Source organism: Cyanistes caeruleus, chromosome 9 (genome assembly GCF_971803275.1).
Source record: "Cyanistes caeruleus chromosome 9, bCyaCae1.hap1.1, whole genome shotgun sequence".
In the NCBI taxonomy this organism is placed as follows: domain Eukaryota; kingdom Metazoa; phylum Chordata; class Aves; order Passeriformes; family Paridae; genus Cyanistes; species Cyanistes caeruleus.
The window spans coordinates 15,552,169-15,573,958 of record NC_141709.1 but is presented as its reverse complement, the minus strand read 5'-3'; the positions used below and the strand labels follow the sequence as shown (position 1 = coordinate 15,573,958).

Below are 21,790 nucleotides of genomic sequence, written 5' to 3'. Positions count from 1 at the left end.
AAGTGGCGGTGGGCCCGCCCAGAGCCCGCCTCCCTGCCAGAGGCGCTGTGAGAGGGCGGGGGTCACGCCGGGGCCCGGCCTGGCCGGCTCGGCAGGCTCCACTCTGCCCTTGGCCCGCAGCCGGACTCGCCTCAGGCAGCCCGGACCGGAGGCTCCTGCCGAGCTGCCCGCGCTGAGCCGGGCAGGCCCGGCGCTCCTCCGAGAGCCCCTGGGCTGCCGGGTGAAGCCTCGTGCTCCTGCCAACAGCGACCAGCTGGGCCTGCTGGGGAGCCGTGCTGTTGTGCTGCCACCTGACCCGGGGCGATGTGCGGTGGTTTGGTGGTTTGGGTGTGTTTTCTTACCAGGCTTGGGAGCAGACTTTTCTTTAGAGCAGACTGTCATGATAGAATTAACCTTACTGCACCTGTGGAACTGAGATCCCGTGTAGGAACCTTAGCATCTGTGAGGCACAAGGGAATGGTAGTTGATGATGATGAATATTTGATGCAGCTTAGTATTTCTTATACAGTCGCTGTGTAGAGCAAAATGGCTTATGTTGTTCAATTACTTGAACAACAAGTACAAGTAGTACAACTACAATTAAAAAAAATGACTATTTTTTTTTTCTTTTGGTGTTTTTTGGTTGATTATTTTAACCTGCAATGCTTACTGCCAATTTACTTTCCTTGGAGATATTTTTATAACATTAAAGGAAAAAGAATGTAAATAGTCTTTTTTAGAGAATGGACTTGGTTGTCATATGTTCATTGTTTCAGTGTATGCTGAACTGTGCTTCAGACTGTCTACAGAAACACCTTTTTATTGGAGGTAGTAACACATTTCTTGGGTTACGGGAAGAATAAACTGACTAGAAAGTAGACATGCAGCCTTTGTGTTGTCCACCCAATAGCTGCTCCCTGTCCTTTTGCTGTATTGGAAAGTTCTGAGTAGTCTATTGTTACACCTGAACTCATACCGCAGTGAATGGGTAGTGGCATACAAGAAAATCAAGTTTGAATTTTTCTGGCCCGGTAACTTCTGGCAGGTATGGCTTTCCAGGAGCTTCTCTTGGCTTTCAAGGAACTTCTCTTGACTTACAGTGGTGGTGTTGTCATGAGCAAGATTTGGTTCTTTTGATTTCACTTGTTTGTCTTGCTAGAGTAACACTTTACATATTGCTTTGTACGGTCTGCAGATCTTTGAGGATTGTGTAATAGATAAGAACCAGTCAGGTCATTTTAGGAAATCCCTGATATATGCTGCAAAATGCTGAGAATTTAAGAAGGGAGAAAAAAAAAGTTGAAGACTTGCCACAGTTGCATTTGTGGTCAGGCTATAAATACCACAATATGCAGGCTAACACAATGGGATCTTTATGGTAGCTGTTCTCACTTCTCTTTTCCACATTAATTGCTTATTTTCCTTTCAGTTTTACTGCATTAGCAAAAGATTTACTTGGATATGAAGTAGAAGCAAACTTTCTTAAATGAAAATGCATTTTCTGCAAGGCCATTTTCTGCAGGATTTGTTTGTCATTTCTTATCCCTCTAAACATGCAGACCTAATTGTTATCTCGTGCCTCAAAGACAACTTTAATAGATACGGATGCTGCCTCTATTGCTAGATAATCTTTCTAAAAGCTTCAGAGAGATAAATATGCTAAATATGCATAAAGATGGTTTCAACTATGCAGTTGTGTCACCTGGAAGGCAGCTCAGATAGCTTTGCAAGTTATTTTCAAAGTGATGAAACCCCTTTTGTAGTATCTGAGAGCTGAATTAGGAGACAGGTAGTGTGTTTCTTGGCCAGAACATGTTACTCAGGAGAATGCAACAGCACACTGGAAAAGCATTCTGTCAAAAGTATCCCTTCTTCTTGTTCAAGTTTCAGTTATCAAAAGGTATTTGTGATGGTGGTTTTTTGGGTTTGGTTTCCTTTTTTTAAATGGGTTTCCACGCCACAGCTTATTTGTCATTTGTATACAAGTTCTGTAAGTTGATCAAGGTTTGATGGAAAAGGGGAGATGGGGGGAAGGAGGTTAAGTCTTTCATTAGGTTACCATTCTCTTTCTGGGGCTCTGTGCTCTTGCATAAACTGTTCGTAATGAGAAGGATCCATTTCCATTAAAATCTCTAGTGGGCAAGACAAATTTTTACACCAGAGAAGGCCATGGAGTATGCAAAATTTGTGTTTAGTCTGAAGGGCTACTTGGAATAACATGCCAAATTGTGTATATCAAAAATTTCCTGTCTACTTAGATGCATATTCTTAGTGTCTTGTGTCTGGCAAAAAAGATCAGTCTACTTGCAGTGGTAAAGCAAGCTGACTTTCCTGAGACACCAAGCAATTATATTATAGGGCAGCTCACCTTTATGCTAATAATGTGTCGTATAACTAAAGTTTTAATTAGCAGATAAAAATAATCTGCATCTTGATTATCATATGGCTATGAAAACTGCTGGTAACTTTATGTTTCATATGGTTTAATGCTAACTGTTTTGTTAGCCAACATTATTCATGTGCAGAGGGTCAGGCATGTTTATGGTCAATTTTCATTACAAAGGCTGCTTTCTACTTGAGTAGGCTTAAGTCTAAAATAAATTGACATTTTGGCCCTAATAATTGTCTCAAGTGTAAATCTATGCCCCAGACAGTACATTACCTCACAGTGTCTGTAGATTGCCTTAGAAAAAGGATACATTTGCTATCTTGCTAGTAAGATTGGTGCGTGGCAAACAACTGATATAAAATGTGGCACTGTTTAGAAGTTACAGATGTAGTTACACTTTTTTATAGGAGCTACATGCGTCTGAGAATCTGATGGCAAGACTTTGTACTATAGTAGAAAATTATATTCTTACAGTTTTCTAACTGCAGAATACTTGGTGCTTACCTAAAGCAGCATCCTCAAAAATGTATCACTTGTCAAAATGGCATATGCAGTATCATCCTTGTCAGGTTGTGGAATAAAAATGCAAAGTTTGAACTGTTCATGCTTACTTCTGTTAAGTAGGAAGCTCTCACTTGCACAGTTGTCATTTCCTTTTTTTTCAAGTCTGAGGAGTGAAAATGCCACTCTCTATAGCATTTTATTATAATTCAGTAGCACAAGGGCTTTTCTTCCTGTAACTGAAACATTACAACCTTTGTCAACGTCATGTGCTGAATTGTTGACATCTCTTCAGGATTGTGTTGGTACTTTCTATTGAAACTCTCTTCATCCCCTTTATATGGCAGTTATATTCCCATTAGAGCAGGGTTTTGTATGTGTGTGCTTTTCTTTGTTAATTTGTGTTCGTTGTTTTGTTTTGGCTTTTTTTTAGGGATGGTAATAATTAAATTCAGGTGGCTTGGTCAAGTAACCAGGGATTTCTTGTAAAGATGTGCTGGTGATACCAAAAATGCATAGAATCTTTTTGTGTAATGTTGCTTTCTATGTAATCTTGGGGAAGCTGGAATTAATAACAACTTGATGATATAAAAAGTCTCAAATGATACCCTCCAATTAAAGAATAAAATTAATTGCAATTACATTGTTTGGGAAGGGCCATCAGGATGCAATTATTAAACAAAATAATCAAGTATTTATATTCATTTTGCATTACTCAGGTTAAACACAGTGAGTATTTTATCAGTAGTTATAATGTTCTTTACAGAAGGTCATTCAAGGTTGCCCAGCATCATTATTATAGGTACTGTAGCTGGAAAAACAGTCAGGTACTGCTTAGAGCAGCTTCTGGTCAAACAGCCAAAGCCTGGAGGAAAGTAATACACACACAGTCCTTCCAGACTCAAAAGAATCCACTAAAATATTTCTGTCCTCATTTCAGGGTGTTTCATAGATAATGTTCCTGATACTCTGCTGTACCTTTGTCTGAGTAAATAAATTCATAAAAGTAAGTTTTGATTGATTTTTACTTTGCTGATTGCTTTAAGACATTGCATCATTTGCATTGCAGCCACTCAGGACTTCTGGTATTGTTCCCAGCTCTTTTCACAGCAAATAGACCTCCTGGCAAAAAGCACAGTCAGATTGCTCCACTTTCATTACATCAGGGTTGTGTTGGGTTTTTTTTCATCAAACTGCTACATAAATTTAATGCTGAATGGAAGTATTTTAACATTCCATTATGTATTACTAATCCAGTTACTTCTTAATTATTAATCCCAGAGTTGCTTATTCTCATTTTTAAGCTTAGCTGTGGTCAAAAAAATACCCGGTGCTGCTGGACTGGAATAAAATGAGATTTTTCTTTTCAATTCAATGGCAGTAGAGTCAAGCCTTTACTTTTTTTTTCATTTCCTACTGTTACTGCTTTTTTTTTTTTTTTTAATTCATGCCTCCTGTTTCTTCATGGCTTTGGTTCTTAAGGAAATTTATGGAACAGTGGTCCTGGTACCAAGACCTATGGCACTCACTGCTATTAATCTTATCCTGTAATAAGAATTGGCTGTTTATTTCTTCCCTTTGTTTTATGTCCTAACCATTTTTTTTATTCTCTTGAGGCTCCGCTTTTCACCCATGGTTACCAAGTTGCCTTAATAGCCTCTTGTGATGAACAAAATGCCACCTTTATAAATCTTTCTGTCTCAATTCACTCACTGTTTCAGTAGATCTGACCTTGAGAAGTTGTACTTGATCTTTGGGGGCCTCCAGATATTTAACTTCTCTCCTGTACAGAATGTGGCCATATCCCAGGCAGCTGGGTGTTTGTAGACAGTGGAACAAAGCAGTGTCCTCTCCCAACCTCACTAAACCTGGTGAGCTCCTACCTTCTTTGCTTTCTTCCAGCTACACCTCCTTCCAGCCTGGTGCTGTTTTACTCCTAAAAAAAGACTGAATGCTCTACAAGTGTTGTTCTAAGGGATACTAATAAATGCATCTGGAGCAAAATGTCAGGCCAAGTTTTGCCTACATCAGAGTCTATACAGTACAGAAATATTCTCCTTTTTTATGAGGGAATTTGCTGCTTTGTCTCTGCTCTCTTGTACACCTACAAATCTATGAGGTCAGATTTTTATATGTTTGCTGGGGATTTTGTCTTATATTATGGCATATAAACTGTGATTTAATAGCAGAAAAATAGCTTCCTTTCTCACACTGGATTCTTTTTGGTAATCACTGTATTGCTGATGTGATACAGATGAATTTTAGATGTCCTTCACTAAGTCTAAGTAATAAATCAATTTAGGTTTCTACCACTGTTTAATAATTGAAACTTCTCCGAGTAAAAGCAGAGGCACTTCATGTGTATGCTTTTAATGTTCCTTTGCCATTAAGACTTTTAAATGTTACAAGCGTAATTGCCCAAGAGAAGAACAAATGATTCGTAAGTAGTTTGAAATTAACAGAGAAGCAAGCTCCAGTATATATAATTTTTGTGTTTCAGTGTGTTCCTTTAGTGTTAAAAAATTATATTAAAAAGAAAAATAAAATATAATATTAAAAAAATAAATTGGGGGATGGGTGAAAGAAAGCCAAGCTTTATCTGTCATCCTTCATGCAACAGATTTTAGTCATCATACCTTTTTTTCTTTGCCAGAGCTTGCTAGCATAGTGTTTTGGCAGCGTTGAATGGTGATGTCACATGCTGCTGTAACCTGAATTGCAGCAGTTCCTCATGCCACCAATGGGGAGAAGGGAGGTACTAATTCCTGAACTCTCTTCAGTTCTAATGTTTATGCAAAGTACAGCACAGAGAGTAATACAAAATCCTTGTTAAAGGGGAAGGAGGGAGAGAAAGGGGAAAGCCCTCTTTGTGGCTTTGCAGCAGTTTCATAACTTGAAGGTCTGTTTGTCATTCTTAGTGCCTGAATGGAGGCGCTTTGCATTCTAATGTGTAAAGTTCTAAGGCTGAATGTGCAGTGTGAGAGGAGGGGCTAGAGAAGATGTTATTTGTCATAGAAACTGTTAGAAAATGCATTTTAAATTCTAAAGATGACATGGGGAAAAATAAGCATTTATTCAGCAGTTTTCTTTATTGTTGCACTAAGAGGAGCTGGGTTGTTGCTGTCCTTGGAGCTCATGAACACAATTAGTTACCAGTAGGACACGTGGGTCTCAGCCCTCATAGTGTCAGGTGGTAGTGCAGGAGGAGGTTCTGTCATCATTCACAAGTGCACTTTGCAAGAAAAGGGCACTGGTATGATGTCAGAAATTACCCATCAGCTTGAATTACAGTGTCACAATGCTAATTATTGTACATATATTTTCGCTGTGTAAAGCTATGAGTCACTGCAAATCACAGTTCTCTTTGTCTTTACAGTATTTTAAGTGGCTTTGACTTACTGGCCTCGTGTTCAACTGCACATCTTAAATTTGCTGTCTGTCTACATAATTGGATGTTGGCTATGTATAATCATAAATCATTTATATAACTTATTTTTAAGTCAATCTTTCATAGGCATGATTTTGATGATGTTCTAATTAAGTACAAAATATGGGCTTAGTATTTTATTTTCTTTTGATCATTCTTTTTTGTGGAAGTTTTATAGAGGAGAAAAAATTTGTCGTGGGTTTGTAACATTGGGAGTATTTGTCTCATTTGTAAAATATTTCCAAATGTCTAATGTTAATTAATCAATGTCATCCTTATCAGGTAGAGTGGTCTAAGTACATGTTTTAAAAAGGAAGGAAATAATATTTTTGTTCAGTCTGTTTATTTGCTGCACATAGTAAATATCCTTAATAGTTATGAAGTTAAAGTTTTTGTCCAGGTATGGTAAGTATTGGAAGTAATTTCAACTGAGTTAAGGGAATAGAATGAAAATAATTTAAAACTGCTTCACACCAGCAATTCTTCGTGCACTATTAACTGCTAAGATCTAGTCACAAAACATTATTCTGAGGAGAAAAGGTTTAGTGAACCCTAGAAATTGGATTTGATTTATGCCAGAAAATCTGCCTTTTCACTGCTTGAGATTTCTATGGAAGGAAGCCACAGTCTTTAACCAAATGGTTTCTAAGGTAACATCTTATAGCAGAGCATCTGAAACCAATTTGGTTGTTAATGAGAAATAGTTCTCACGGTGGTGGGAAAGTGTGGAGTGAAAGAAAGGCTTCAAGATTTGGCAGTCTGTCTGTAAAGACATTTAAATAAATGTGTGTTGCTGCTCTGCTTATGAAATTTGTACATGAATTACACATTCATAATTGCTTTCCAAATATATAGGTCTCTTTCTGGATTTTATTGATAGATCCTGCATGATTAAAATATTTGACTACTACTACTACAGATGAATAATATAAATAGCTGGCACTTTTCCAGTGGAAATCTCTTTACTGTTGCTGAAAAGAAAATTTGCATTTTTTGGGGTGATAGTTATTTCTGCTGCCAGAAATTCATTAATGAATTGGTGCCATATCAGAGCAATAGCATCCCCCTGATACCAGATGCCACTTGCAGACTTTCTGGGAGTGCCACAAGACACATTCTGAGAAGTTACTCTTGCACCTATTCTCTGTTTGAGGTTCTGAGGAGATAAATGGTGGGTCAGTGAACAGAAATGTGTGGTCATTTTACAGTAGATGATCTGAATATCCTTTACAGTCAGAGCCTCTCTGGGATGGAGGGAATAGAGTGCTTCTGTCAACAGTGGCTCATTGCCATTTCTTCCTTCCTCTCAGGAAGAGAGAAAACCTGCAATTCTGGCTTCCCTTTCCCTGGATACATAATAAACACGTAATGGCTCTATCCTACCCTCATGCCTTGAGGCAAGGCTGTATTCCTGCATTAGTATCTTGGTGCCTGTGTAGACTTGCCTGAGTAGAATTGCAGAGTTTAAAAACATGCTTACTTTTTTTGCTCATGTTACTGAACTCTATTAGTGTGTTCTGAGTTGCACAGGGTAGAAACACTCCCAGAGTGACACCTTTGCACTAAGTAATGGATCATATATAGCAGACAAACAAGCAAACAAAAGAATGGGAAGCATTACCGAAGTAAAACTTAGATACTAAAAAACTTAAACCATTCATAATCCAAATAACTTCTACAGAGGCAAGAGAAACTTGCCTTAACTGACTGAGTTTTAGATAAACCAGTGTGCTGCTTTTGCTCTGACCAATTATAAACCATTGATTACAAAATGGGAGTCTGCTTAGTGTCTTTAAGTTATTGTTGATGGTGTCCTTCCAGTTTTTCCAGAAGCCCTTTGTCTCCGTAGGCTCCATTCCCTCAGGAGTAGCTGCCCTATTTTATATGTGCATTGGGTGCCAGTTCTGTACTCTGAATAAAATATCCAAGTTACTTTGTAAAAGTAATTGTTATTCAGTGTGGATCTCTTACCTTTAAATAGTCTCTGGTTGCCTCATGAGAATTGTAGAGTGTGGTAACCTCATAGTGAGGTTGACTTTGGTTTCACCTGCTGCAGAGGGAAGCACTACACTCTAGGAAGAGAGAGGATCCTTGTCTATGTCATCAGAAACTGCATAGGATTTTCAGAGTAACTGACCCTGTTAGATAAAACTATGCCAAATAGTTTACTATGGCAGTAAGAATCCTTGGGTTTTAGTGCTGCAGTAATAGAAAGTTAGTGTGACATTATCAGCTTGTCTGAGAGCAGCTGTAGGGATGGTGTTGGGGAATGTAACAGAAAGAAGGGCTTCAGGAGAAAAGTTCATGGAGAAGGTCTTTCTGGTTCTTTGTTGACTGGCTAGGACACAAGTGTGATTTTAATTTATTTTTTTAAATTTGAATAAAAGCATTTATTAAATCAAATTATTTAACTGCTGCTGCTAAAGGGGGAACTTGTTTTGCTCCATCCCTTTTAGTGGGTTTCCTCTCTGAGGAATTATTCAGGTTCATGAATAATTCTGAAACTGTACTCTCTTTTTTTGGCCATTTAGCAATCTTAGTCAGCTTGTCAGAGGATCATATGAATACAAAATCAGAAGGAGGATATAAGACAGACAGCAAGTAAGGATTGTCTGTCCTTGAGCCTTTCCTCAGAAGAGGCATGTGGTTATGTGAATGCATTAGCAACCTTGAAATGTGTTATATGTTCATTTGCATTATGTATTATGTTTTATCATCACATTTTCTCATAAGGTAATTTGGAGATCAAACTATATGAACACCAAAAAATTCAATGTATTCATAAGATGTATTTTATTGATGTAAGATTGAAATAGTAGAAATAAAACTAATAGAATCAAATATTTCAAGCCCAGTATGATATACAATACCATATATACACAATGAGTGTGTAAAAGTTGAAAAAAGAATGTTTGAGCTTTTGCTTTTGAGAGTTTTTAAGTGATTACTTGGAGATAAAAAAAAACAAGGAATGGTATTTTTACAGGTGTTGTCCTTGTCAACTCTTTAAAATTTACTACTGATATCAGAAGATCATTAATCTCTGATGTGGTCTCTAAATATTCTGGCTGGGGTTTTACCAGCTGGAACTTTCCTAATGTTGTTTCACTGGAATCAAGTAGCCACAGTTATTCATGTCACTGGACATTTTTATGTATTCAAATGAATAATTGTTTCACATTGCCACAGAGAGAGGGAGAAAGCAGGGAGGGAAAGCAGATCCTTGCTCTGTTTTGAAAAACTGTTGGTGCTTTGGATCTCTCTCTGTAGTTCTGAAGCTTTGTGAGGGAGAACAGAAAGTTTAATGAGGCTGAGCTTGTGCATAAATCTGGCAGGGGGATAGCGGGTGGCTTGTTACTTGTTTTACATATTTGGTGGGGTCAGGGGTCAAGATGTTGCTGATTTTCTGTTTCTGAGGTGTTGGGGGTGGTGTTGCTGAATGACATGTCAGGTTTTTTTTTCCCCTGTAGCAGCTGCATTGTAAACAGGAGTCTGTCTTTCTAATAATTTTTGTATCTTTTTATGGGTTGTCAGAACATCCTCTCACTCCAGTTTTGATGGCAGTGTTCTTCAGGGTACTGGGAAAGTGATGAGTAACTGTGACAAAATAACAGCGTAACCAAGTAAGCCTGCTTTCCATGCATTTGTGTCCTCAGACCTATCCATATTTTCACTGCAGTATCCTTGTCCCTTACAACCACCAGTTTTTCACAAAATCCATAGGAATGTAATGATCTTGCACGTCTTGCAATCTGTCAAATTTGGCTTAGTTCAGTCAGTGAGGTAACAGTGCTATTTCCCTAGGAAATTAGTTAAAATATTAGCTAAAAAATAGGAAGCGTTCCCAAACTTACTTATATTTGAGATAGTTTCTTGAAAGGAATTCCTATTTCTTATCAGCAAATTCTAGGGAAAAAATGTATTAAATATTTTTAGAAATAGGAAGAGGATGGAAAGGGTGCAGGTTAATACTAGTTTTAAATGCATGATTATATTCAGTCTTTAAGTAGGTATGTTCAGTGTGAATTACATCTCTATGAGCAAAGGGGAATGAATCCCAAACCTGTAAAAATGTTAATGAGTTTAAATAGCATTGTTTGAATTTCTAATAGAAAAAGAATTAGTAAGTTCAGTCACTTCACTTTTGTCATCTTTCTATATTTATGACTTGTAACTTCTTTAATCACATGTGTGAACATGAGAAAACTGTGGTTTCTGAAGATGCAAAGTGTTATATTTGTAGCAAAATTAACTTATCAGCCTATTGTTAATGATTAATTTGGCTTGCAAAGTGGTGATATTAAATAATTGTTGATTCCTTTTTAATTACTGTGTAGTGCACCAGGACTGTTGTAGTTCATTTTTAGGCATAGAAATTGAGATAATTTCCTCCAGCTTGATCTTGCTGTCTTTATTTCTTGTGTAACGAGTGTGTATACCATCACTGAATGGGGAACAATAACAAAATTATTCTGATTTTTCCTTCTTAACCATTCTCTCCCTTTAAATTAAAGGGTTAAATTAAGAAAAGAAAAAAAAAAGTTGTTTGTCCTTAATGTTCTTACTGAAATCCATTATGCATGAAGAGTCTGAGTCCATTTGCAAGACCTCTAAATGAACTCCATTCATTCTGTGTTTAGAAATGTCCATTCAGCCAGAAACAGACACAATAGTTACAACCTCATTTATTTTGCACCAGTACCAGCATATTAAAAGTGAAGGGTTTGTTGTGAAGAAGTATAGTAATTTTTCTGTGCTAGTTATATAATTCTGTAATAAAATTCCCATAGGATTTGACTAATGTAAAATTGCATATATAGTCTTTGCCCATAATTGTAATGTAGTAGCATTGTAATCATCTAAAATTCTTAAACTAAAAATTCTTAAAATTCATGAGGATTTTGAAATAGCTATTTTGAAAACCAAGTTGACTTAGCTGAAGTTATTTTGATGTAAAACAAGTTTTAGAGACATTTATTTCTAGTTGGCTCAGAAGTTAAGCTAACTAGTAATCATTATTAATGGCTTTGAAAAAAGAAGATTTAAAGTTTTGTCTTTTAGAACATGAAAACTTTGTTTATGTTTGGAAAGTAAATTACTTATGATGGGCATGTCAAAATTGTAGGGATGTAATATTACAGTTTCATCACTTCAAAATCCATGAAAATAAGTCAAGAATTTACTACTCCACATTTTGTTGGTCTCAAATGAAAAGTGAAAATTGTCCTTTTGTGATCAGAAGGATGTTGTGATCCTGATGTGTTTTGGGTGGGAGATCAGACCATATTGTATCTTAGTTTAAATGACTTTGAGCATTGAAATAAGTACCATGTTTGGAGGGAAAGAGAAGCATAAGAGCAGGTACACATTTCACTTTAAATAATTCTTTAACCTGGAGCCCTTTATTCATTTATTTAGATTTAGCAGTGGCTGAAGCCCTGTTGCTGTGGCCTGTTCAGGGCCTTGTCTCAAGTCTGTGAGGAGCTGTTTCGTGCTGCCTGTTGTTTATGGCGTGAGGGCCTTTAAGTACTAATCAGCTTGGAAGGAGGTGACTTTGGGAGCTGACTGGAACTGGCCGAGCATTTCCTCCAACAAACTGTAGAAAATACTGTTTGTGGGAAGTGTGTGGAGTGAGGGTGAATGGGTGAGGGGCTTATGGCAGGAAAAGCAACTAACAGGAAAGGGTAAGTAGAAACATCATCCTCCTTGCTCTCAACCAGTTCTTTATCTGAAGTCCTCCTGCTGGTTGCTCTTCCTGCTGAGTCTCCTCCTCCTTCCGTCCCCTTGACATGCAAAATACACGTCCAGTGAATCCCCACACAATGACAGTGTTACAGGATTTTGTTACTGAAACTTGCTGCATGCTCATTCTGTAACTCATTTGTAGGATTCCATTGTTTTGGTTACTGCTGAATTTGACATTATGTGAATGGCACCTGCACTATGGCCCAGCCTGGGATTGTACAATGCAACAATGATCTCAAGCTACCAGGAGTTCAACAGAGTAAAGATTCCGGGATAGACTTTTTGCAAAGTAAATGACTTTAAAAGTTGTTGAGGTTTTCATGTTTTTAAAAATATTTTCATCTATAAATGTTATGCTTCTGTATGAAAATTAGGAGACATATACTAAATTTCCATCAAGTATGTTTTCTCTTTGATGATATTCAGCCTACTACCTCCTTGAATCACTTTTCTACATTTAAATGCTGCTGATACTTGATTTTGATGGAGCTGCTTCTGATCAGCACTATCTTCTCCCACTTCATGTATTTTCCAAGCCTAAAGATCAGTCAGTTCCCATTTCTTTAGTATTGGGAAATGAAAATTAAATAAGAAGGTTTTCTGACAATATATTAAAAAAAAAAAAGAAAAAGGAAAAATTTAAAGCAATTATAAAATATGCCACTCATAATTCACTGCTGACAATTCACTTCTGCTTTTGTGTGTTTAGGTACTTCCCACCAGGGTGGCTATTCCCATGCCGCAGTGGTCCATGCCCTGAGGAAATGTGGCATTCGTCATATTGACACAGCAAAAAGATACGGCTGTGAATCGCTCATCCAAAAGGCCATCAGAGAGAGTGGTGTGAAGCGAGAGGACCTCTGGATAACTACCAAACTGTGGCACAGTGATTATGGCTATGAAAACACAAAAAAGGCCTGCTTGGAGTCATGTGAAAGACTTGGTGTTGAATATCTTGGTACGGATTTTTACATATAGCTCATTTATTGTGCTTTCCAAGCTTGCAAGGAATACTTGCAAGGATGAATAAATTCTGAAAAAAATATTTTTTGTAGTACAGATGTGTCATGAAACCCAAATTCTACCTTTATTTACACATTTGCAGGTATCTTGTTCTGCTCTCTAGAAGTTCGCATGCATGCAGTTGAGAGTCCAGTGTTTTTTCTTGTTGCAAAGGTTTTGTAAAGGTATTTTTTATTGTTAAATTATTTGAGGAGCAACTACATTAGTTTTCTATATTTTGCTAAAAACACTCAAAACCTATGAAACAAGGATTCATTAACTTTACAATAATATATTTGGAATGGGGTGACAAAGATGCTGGTTTCTTCTGTGATCTGTTTTCTTTTTCTCAAGGAATAGAGTCCTTTCTAAAACCTACTTTGTAGATCTTTTAACTTTTTAAAATTCTGAATACCGTCTTTGGTTTGGTCTGTTTGATGGAATATTCTTTGGAGAAAATGTTAGAAGTATCTACAAGAATTTAGAAGACTAAAAGTTTAACTAACAGTGGATTTGTAAATTTACCCAGATCATAAACTCCTTGTCAAAAATGTGATATTAGTACTCCCTTATTAGATAGGCAGAGTTGCAGTAATGATGCCAATTAATTCTTTGCAACAAATCATGGGAAAGGAGGTACATGAAAATACACATGATATTTGCTTATTTTATCAATATACTTCAATGAGGATGTGAATTTTGCTGAATTAATAATGTATAATGTTAATGGCAGCTGTCTGCTGTATTCATTGTCTTTTTTTTACTTGAGTACTTTACAAGGTGAACAGGGGAAAATCTTCTATCTGTTAAGGACAGAGATACTTGTATGCACATTTTTGGCTCCATTCTTTCTGGAAATGTATTCCTTAACTTCCTCTACAGGTACAGAATAATGCAAAATGAATGAAAATTCCTTTTTGTTTGTCCTGTACAAATGCAGGTCACTGCTATGAGACCCTCATAAACAAAGTTTCAAGCCCTGAGTTTCTCCTTTTAATTGAGAAATAACATTATTCCTCCTCTCTGTTTTCTGCTTGTTTCATTTTGTGTTTGCTTTCTTTTTTCTTCTGCTTGCTCTGGCACTGGTGCTGAATGTTGATGAGAGGAAAACTTGACTCACTTCCAAGAAGTCATTTGCAGTGATTCCTTCTGTAAGTTGTACTTATTATCTCAGGTAGTAGATTGGACTAAATGCTTGCACAAATACAGAGTTTCTGCTAAGCAGAAATTCCTGAAAGAAGAAAAAGAATATCTGAGAGCGAGAAATATGCTGTCTCCATGTGAGTGAATCCTTGGAATGGCATAAACAGAACTTGTTTGTCAGATGTGTTCAGACCTGAGACTTCTTGTGCACATATTGCCAAGACCAATTTAGGAATGTACAGCTGCCTGCACTATTAGTCTCCATACTGATTTTTTCCTCTTTTTATATTTTTGTTTTTGTTCCTTAATAACCTCGTCTATCTTACCTTCTTCTTCACCCTTCTTCCACTGATGTGGAGATGTCTCAAAAATTTATAAAGCTGTTCCTGAGCCACTTAGTCTGCTATAGTGACCTAAATCAATGGTGATCAAATAAATCAGAATTATCTAATTTCATTCTATGGTATTAAACAAGTATGTGGGGGTTCACATCTTCTGTAAAGATACATAGTTTGTAAAGAAAACTGAAAGATCCTAAATAATATATCTGTGATGTTAGATCTTTATGTTAGAGGGAAAGTTAGTTATTCAGAAGAGTGCAAAAAGAAAAAGCTACAGGAGCCCTGGCAGCTAAATGTGCAGCTAAGGTATTTGTTAATTTTCTTGAGTGTTCTTATGAGTTACCCTGTTCATCCATAAAGACTGAATAAGAAACCTGAGAAATAATCTAATAGGAATTAATAAATCTGTGCATTATCAGCATATGGAATGTGAACTGTTGACAGCAGTCACAGTTTTTTAAGATAAAAAGTGCTCCATGTAAAATACTTTTTGTGAAACCTTTTCAGTGAACACTTTTCAGACAAATGGTACTAGGAGACCAGTGTTCCAAGATTTTCATTTGAGCTGGTAGATTATATATCCATGACATGATGGAAATTTGTATTATTTGTGGTCAGTGGTTGTAACAGATACTCTGCTCCTTGCATTTTCTAAATGTGATCCTCAACTAGCAGTCACAGTAAACCAATATGGAATGGCAGCAGATTTTACAGGTTTGGCAGTAGCAGAATACATTCCTTTGGATTTAGATCCAAGCTTCTAACTTCTTGAATGCTGATTTGAGGGTTACCAAATTCATAAACAATTTTATTTTCCTTTTGCCTGTTCCAAATTTGTCCCATTCAGGCAAATCTGTCCTATCAAAAATTCCCAGCTGGAGCTGGACAAATGCACTATCAGCATCTTCATTATAATAGATGAACCACATGAAATTAGTTTATTATCATAATTCAGGTTCTGAAGTGCTTGAAAACACTTTGTAGATTGTTTCACATTGATCCTTCTTCAATAGAAGCAAACACAAAACAAAACAAAAAGGACTGAGTGAGAAAGAAAAATACATCATATCAATATTAAGTTCAGTGACTGTTGAGAAAAGCAAGGAAATATGATTCCCAGCATTAAGACAGCTGGGAAGCATTGCAGAATATGCTTTTGCTTTTAGACTTCATAGAAGGCTGGGCTTGTTTTTCATGGGACTTCAAATTTGACTTTTAAAAAAACATTGTATTAGGAATTTGCATAGAATTGCAGAATTTTATTTCCACAACAACATCATATTAGCTTTTAAATGTGTAAAATGGCCCTGTACTTTGCAGTTAAGAGGAAGTGTGTTGATTGTAGGTGCTGTAACCGCTAAGAAGCAATAAGCCATTCTATTTTAAATGTGTGTGTGAAAGCAACTCAAGTGTTAGTTTCCTGCACCACTGTGCATTGACATTTAATGACCTTCAGGCCGCTGCTCACTGCTGCACCATTACAGCATGACTGTCTGCAAAGGATGTTTTAAAAAGCTGTTAAATATGAAACCAGATTGTGAATGTTTGGAGGTTTTTTCCTTCTTTCTCCTGATACTGTGAATCAAGGTGGATTTTTTGATTTAAGATTATTTTTAAAAAATACATTGTTAGAAGGCATCTCAAGATATTGATTAATCTTTCCCATGCTGCAAGACACCAACCTCATTCTCAACAAAAATGTAGTCTTTTCTTAAAAACCTTCAGTGATAAAGTTATATATTTCTTGATTAGTATAACTTTAAGCTATTTCAGTCAATGATTTAAAGGTAATTTCTTGCCTCCAAAAGGAATTTAAGAGTGTTTGTGTTCTCACAGTAGCCCAGGAGGGAAAATACTTTAAGCAAAAGAAAATGTGTGTGTGGGTGTAAGGTGTGAATGTGTGTATAAATAAGGATGAAATCACAGACCTTGGTTTGTGAGGTGCTTGTTTTTATTGGCCTGCAGGTATGAGGGAAAGTTTTCTAACAGCTGCAACAGAAGTAAGGTCCTGGCTGTGCTGGGGTGCTTTACACATGACTGGCAGGACTATTCTACTCTTTGTCTATTAGATAAAGCACCTTTGCCCCACATCTTTCATGAACACTTTTTGCAGTCAGGAAGACTGTACCTGGTGATCCAGGAGATGCTTTCTAGTCCTAAACGCCAATATTTTAAAATGTGAAGTAATTTTTATTTCAATGAAAAAGCCAAAATTGGCGTAAACATAATTAGATGATATGGGCATGGTGTACCTGGTAAGAAAACCTTTCTACAATAAAGGACCAACAGCTAGTCTTGTTTGCATCAGAGGCCTCAGACACTAATACAGAGAAAGGGGATATGTTGCATTTTCTTGGATGTCCAAGGCCAGAGATCTTTCAGTTATCAAAGCTCTTGAAAGTCTTTCTTTGGACAATGTTTCAGTTTCCTGAGATGAGTACAATGCATCTATGTCTGTGGAAATCCATTATGTAACTATTTCTGTGAGTATTTGCAAACTCTAGTGTCTAACTGAATTGTCAGGCTTTTGAAGCAGTAACTGGTGGTGAAATTCTGCTGAAGTTTGTTTATTTTTGCTAAATGACTTTTTTTTTTTAATAGTTAAGCAGTTTTTATTAGTCTTGTTTAATTCTGGTGTAATTCTTACATTTTTCTGGGAGGTAGGTATCAGATCCCAGTAATTTACACCTGCTTATATATGATACTTGCTTTGTACAAGCAAAAAAGTTTAAAAACAAGCATGGCAGTCTCTAAGCAGTAAGTAGCGCCAGTAGCATGTATCATTTTGGATCAAAATGATCACTTGATATTAGCAATTCTTAAAGGTAATCCTTTGGGTTTATGTCTTATAAATCAGTAGAAATTTTATTGGCAACAGGATGTGAGTACTCCTGAGTTTTGAACATAACTTCACCAAATGCTTTAATCAATATCCCTATACTAGTTTTCAGTTAAATGTCACAGAATTGGTTTTTATTCCAATACCACATATTGGTATTTACTTTTAACAAATACAGCTTCATTGCTCAGAGAAATTAGTAAAGAAGTAATTTAGATAGATTTAGGTCAATAAGACTGCATGTGGAATTGGAAGTGGATTTTATGGATAAAATGGGAAAGAGCGAGCAACTTTTTCCTTAAATGTGATGCAAAACCAGATGCTGCAGGTGATCACATATGAGTGATTATTGGCTTTTCTGAGCTAGTGTATGTAAAAGTCTGAGAGTTTAAAATTGTATTTAAATGGGTGGTTGATATCAGGAAGTGCAAATGGAACTTGTGGATTTTGTGACACATCCAAAATAACATTTTTCTTCCTACATCTTTAATGTATTTTCTGTACAGAATTCTGTACCGTTCTAATTAGATTCCTAAGGTAAGTAAAGCACTTGGTTGTTGCAATGATGTACCAAAATTGGAGCTGGTATATTATAATTAATTTCATACTACATTTCATCTTAAATCAAGGTTGAAGTTGTATTTTTAGAGGGACCCATGGTTAGAGTAATCATTAGTGTAATCCTTAAATTGTGAATAAGAGGAATTTTCTTCTTTTTTTTTTCCCCATTTTGTGATGATTCCCAAAGCAGAGGATCTGTATTTTCACAAAGAAGTCCTGTAAATGAACGGCGTTGTGTATTCAAAGAACAAAACATTCTTCTCATTGCAAACAAGCTGGGTTTTTTAGTTCTTTACTCTATTTGAACAGCCAGAAAAGGAGTATTATAAAAACACTCCAAAAATGGTACACGTTGCAGTCATCTATTTATTTTCTTTTCCCGTTTCTCATCAGACTAATATATGCAGCAAAGGCCAAAACCTGTTTTACTTGGATACCTGCAGTTATCTGTTTAATCTGCAGTTAGAATTTAAATAGAAATGTAATTGTTTTCCAAGTAGCTCTAAATTTCTCCTTCAGAATGTCTAACAGTGTCTACAAACTTGTAAAGTAGTTATAGATTTGTGATTTTTTAAATTTAAATCTGACTTGGAACTCTTGAGTCCAGTACTTATACATTTCTTAATTTATGTTGGAAATGCTTCCTTTTTCAATCGAAGGACAGTCTTCTCTTGCAGGAAGACAACACAGAAAGAGCCTCCTCACAAGGGGCAGTGGAGGGGCAGCACTGCTCCCTTCTCTCTGGTGACCAGTGACCCAAGGGATGGCATGGAGCAGTGTCAGGGAAGGTTTGGGTTGGATGTTAGGAAAAGTTTCTATGATAATTTCATTAGCAGTAAATCTTAATTGTGTTTGAAATCATGCTAACATTCAAAAAAATGTAATAAAGCGTAATTTTGTTCTATTAAAATACGATTTAAAAAAATTTCTTTAAAAATTCACAAAGGCTGACATGAAACTTAGACAAAAACACCTGCATAAAGAATGTGCTATAATTTCCAACAGAAATTCGTAAGTATTCTTTAGAAAGGAAAAAGACCCACTACTGAGGTTGTATAAAATATCTGCAGAACTGTCAAACATATTTATCTTCTGTGAAATGGAAGACTTGCAGCACTTAATAAGTAGTAGTCCACTCATAAGTCCAGTGACCAAAATACTTTTGATTTAAATAGGGCCTGTTATGTGTGGAAAGTTATATTAAGTGCATATGTGACCATGAAATTCTTACAGTGACCTAAACATGTGGAACATGTGTGAGTTCGGCTACCCTTAGCTGTTAATGTGATGTTATAGAATTAATTTATTACAATTAACTGGATACATCCAGTAGTGACTACTGAGTAGTAATTGGAATTATTATGATGATCATGTGTTAGGGACCACTGTGGAGGGAAAATGCTGTCTCATGTGGTTTGATACATTTATTTTTTGGACACTTTAATAAGCAGTCTGGTTCTGTTTCTTTTTTAGATCTTTATTTGATTCACTGGCCTGATGCACAAGTTCCAGGTAAAAGCAATCGAGAGGTCCGAGCTGAAACCTGGAGAGCGATGGAAGAGCTATATGAGAAAGGTGATATAATAACAAAGCCTGTCTTAGAAGAAGGAATTATAGTGTGCTTTGGGATTGGGAGAATCATAGTGAGAGATGTTCAGAAACTTAATTTGAACTGGATGCTCATATTTCAGTGGAATTTGGGTGTGTAAGTTTTGAATATCTCTTTGAAAACTACAGTTTTATTAATTGGGTCCTGCTTATAAATAATGTGTTGTCAGATTCTATCCATGAGATCAATAATGATATTCCTGAGGCAATCTAGTGATTCATTGAAATCTCTATGCCACCACAGAACACTATTGAATACTACAGAACATATTTCTAGTAACCTTCTCTTTAAGTTTAAATCATGCCAAGTTTTGTCTCCATTAGATTTTTTTTTTATAATTGAATGATACCATTTTCCAATTTATCCTAAGTTGTGCTGTTTTATAACTGCATTTGTGTTTTAAAAGTTAACAAAATAAAATGGCTAAATAAGGAACAAATACTCAACTGCAGATTCTTTGGTACTAACTTTCGGGAAGAATTTTCAAAGAATGGAGCTACTCTCTCAAGTTTTTTAACTCACTTTGATTTTCAGTGCACAGCAAATTTCTGTTTATGTTCATAGCTATAGGAAGAGTAGACTGTAGATTTAAGAGGATTTTGCTCCTTGAAGTATGCAGAATTATTAGAAATTATGTGAGAGAAGATCCTGTCATGCCATTCTTGGGCCATGTGGACCTCCATGTTTAAAGCTTCAGAGAAGTTCCACAGGTGGGGAGAAGATTTCTTGGGTAAAGCAATCTGTCCACTGACCCAGAGCTACTGAAACTAAGTGCTTGTAGCAGGGGAGTTGTACAAAGGCAGTTACAGGCTCTGTGTCACTACCAGCTTTCCCAGAGCCTCTTACACTGCAATCCTTTGTTTACTTTTGCTGTGTCTCTGCAAACATAGAAGTGAATTATCTTTGTACATCTTTTGTTCTTTTCATATTGGGCATAAATTGCTAAAAGTGTTTTCTACCATGTAAGACATTACAACATTCAATTTTTAAAGAAGTGCTTCACTGACCTAGTATTTCAAAGCATGAATAGCACTTACATCCAAAGATGGATTATTCCACAATGCATTTCATGTTTCCACTGTGAAGGCTTTTTTTTTAGGAGTGTTTCAGTTACTGCATGCCATTTGTGCCTATATGTCATCCTAATTTGCTGCAAACAGGTTGTATTTTCCACGTTCTATTATTATTCCTATCCTCTGGGTGTCATACAGGATCTTTCTTTCTCTGTATCTTCCTAATGGAAAAGACTATAAGCAATTCAGTGGTCTTTTAATAAGTCACTGGAAATACTATTGCTGTCCTCACAAACAGAGGGGAAAATTGCTTTTGATCTTTGTCCCTATGCATGATACCTCTTTAAAGACATATCATGCTAGATTTATTTTTCCTGTGGTTGCATTACTTCAGTATTGGTATCCAATGTGTTTTTTTCAATTTCCAGGTTGCTACTCTCAGTCTTTTTCTGAATTTAACCATTCTGTAGACTCATAATTTGTTTAGCTGAGGATAAATTTTCCAGCTCTGGTTGTCGAAATTACCTCAGATCATTTACAGGGGAAGGAAAATGTAATGGTCTGGTTGAGTCAAGATCCTTAGAACCTTAACTGCCACACTTTTGCTTTAGGGGATACAGACTGTGGATGTCCTGACCATAACTATGTGCTCCTGAAATGACATGCAGATGTTAACCACTCTGGAGTTAGAAATGCAATGATTCCTGAGCAAAATGTTAAATAATTTGTTTGCATGGTTAACCACTAGATTTTCCACTGAAGATTAAAACACTTGCTGCATATCTTTGTGACTTGCTATGTGTTACGTGAGCAACATGGTAGCCTTGGTTTGAATTAAATGTAGGATTTGGACAAAATCCTTACTTGAGGAAAATAATAAAATCTTCATTGATTAGGGGAAAAAAGTGCAATTTCTATGAACAAGGGAGTTCTTTGTCTTCTCTGAACTTGACATTAGTTTAGTTCAGGTAGTCATTGGTTCGTGTTTGGAATTCTGTTACTTTTTTTGGGGAAATGTTTATTCTGGAAAAAAAAAAATGAACTAAATGCTTCACATTCAAAGATTGACATATTAAACAAGTAATTTCCTTCTGAAATCAATTCACAAAGGTAATATTGAAATTATTCAGCTTGGTAGTGGGTTTAGTAGCTAGCTGTGTCCATCCTGAAGAGCATCTGAAAGTGCAGAGACAATAACAACCATCCTCTGTAGAAAGAAAATTGGTGTTGTGGAACTGTCT

General features: G+C 36.4%; 1 protein-coding gene across 6 annotated transcripts in view; it reads left to right on the top strand.

The window, feature by feature from the left end:
- Positions 1-21,790, top strand: part of LOC111932727 (putative oxidoreductase ZK1290.5) — a 45,065-nt gene that overhangs the window by 300 nt on the left and 22,975 nt on the right. Inside the window, exons 1-4 of one of the 6 annotated variants that reach the window (XM_086841743.1) lie at positions 17-327; positions 12,184-12,330; positions 12,751-12,999; positions 19,401-19,502. In XM_086841743.1, the coding sequence (XP_086697869.1) occupies positions 12,240-12,330; positions 12,751-12,999; positions 19,401-19,502 (442 nt within the window). In that variant the 5' untranslated portion in view covers positions 17-327; positions 12,184-12,239. Of the gene's footprint in view, positions 1-16; positions 328-7,745; positions 12,331-12,750; positions 13,000-19,400; positions 19,629-21,790 lie in introns of those variants that run through there. The other 5 variants (XM_023931962.2, XM_086841745.1, XM_086841742.1 and 2 more) reach the window with 5 other exon arrangements.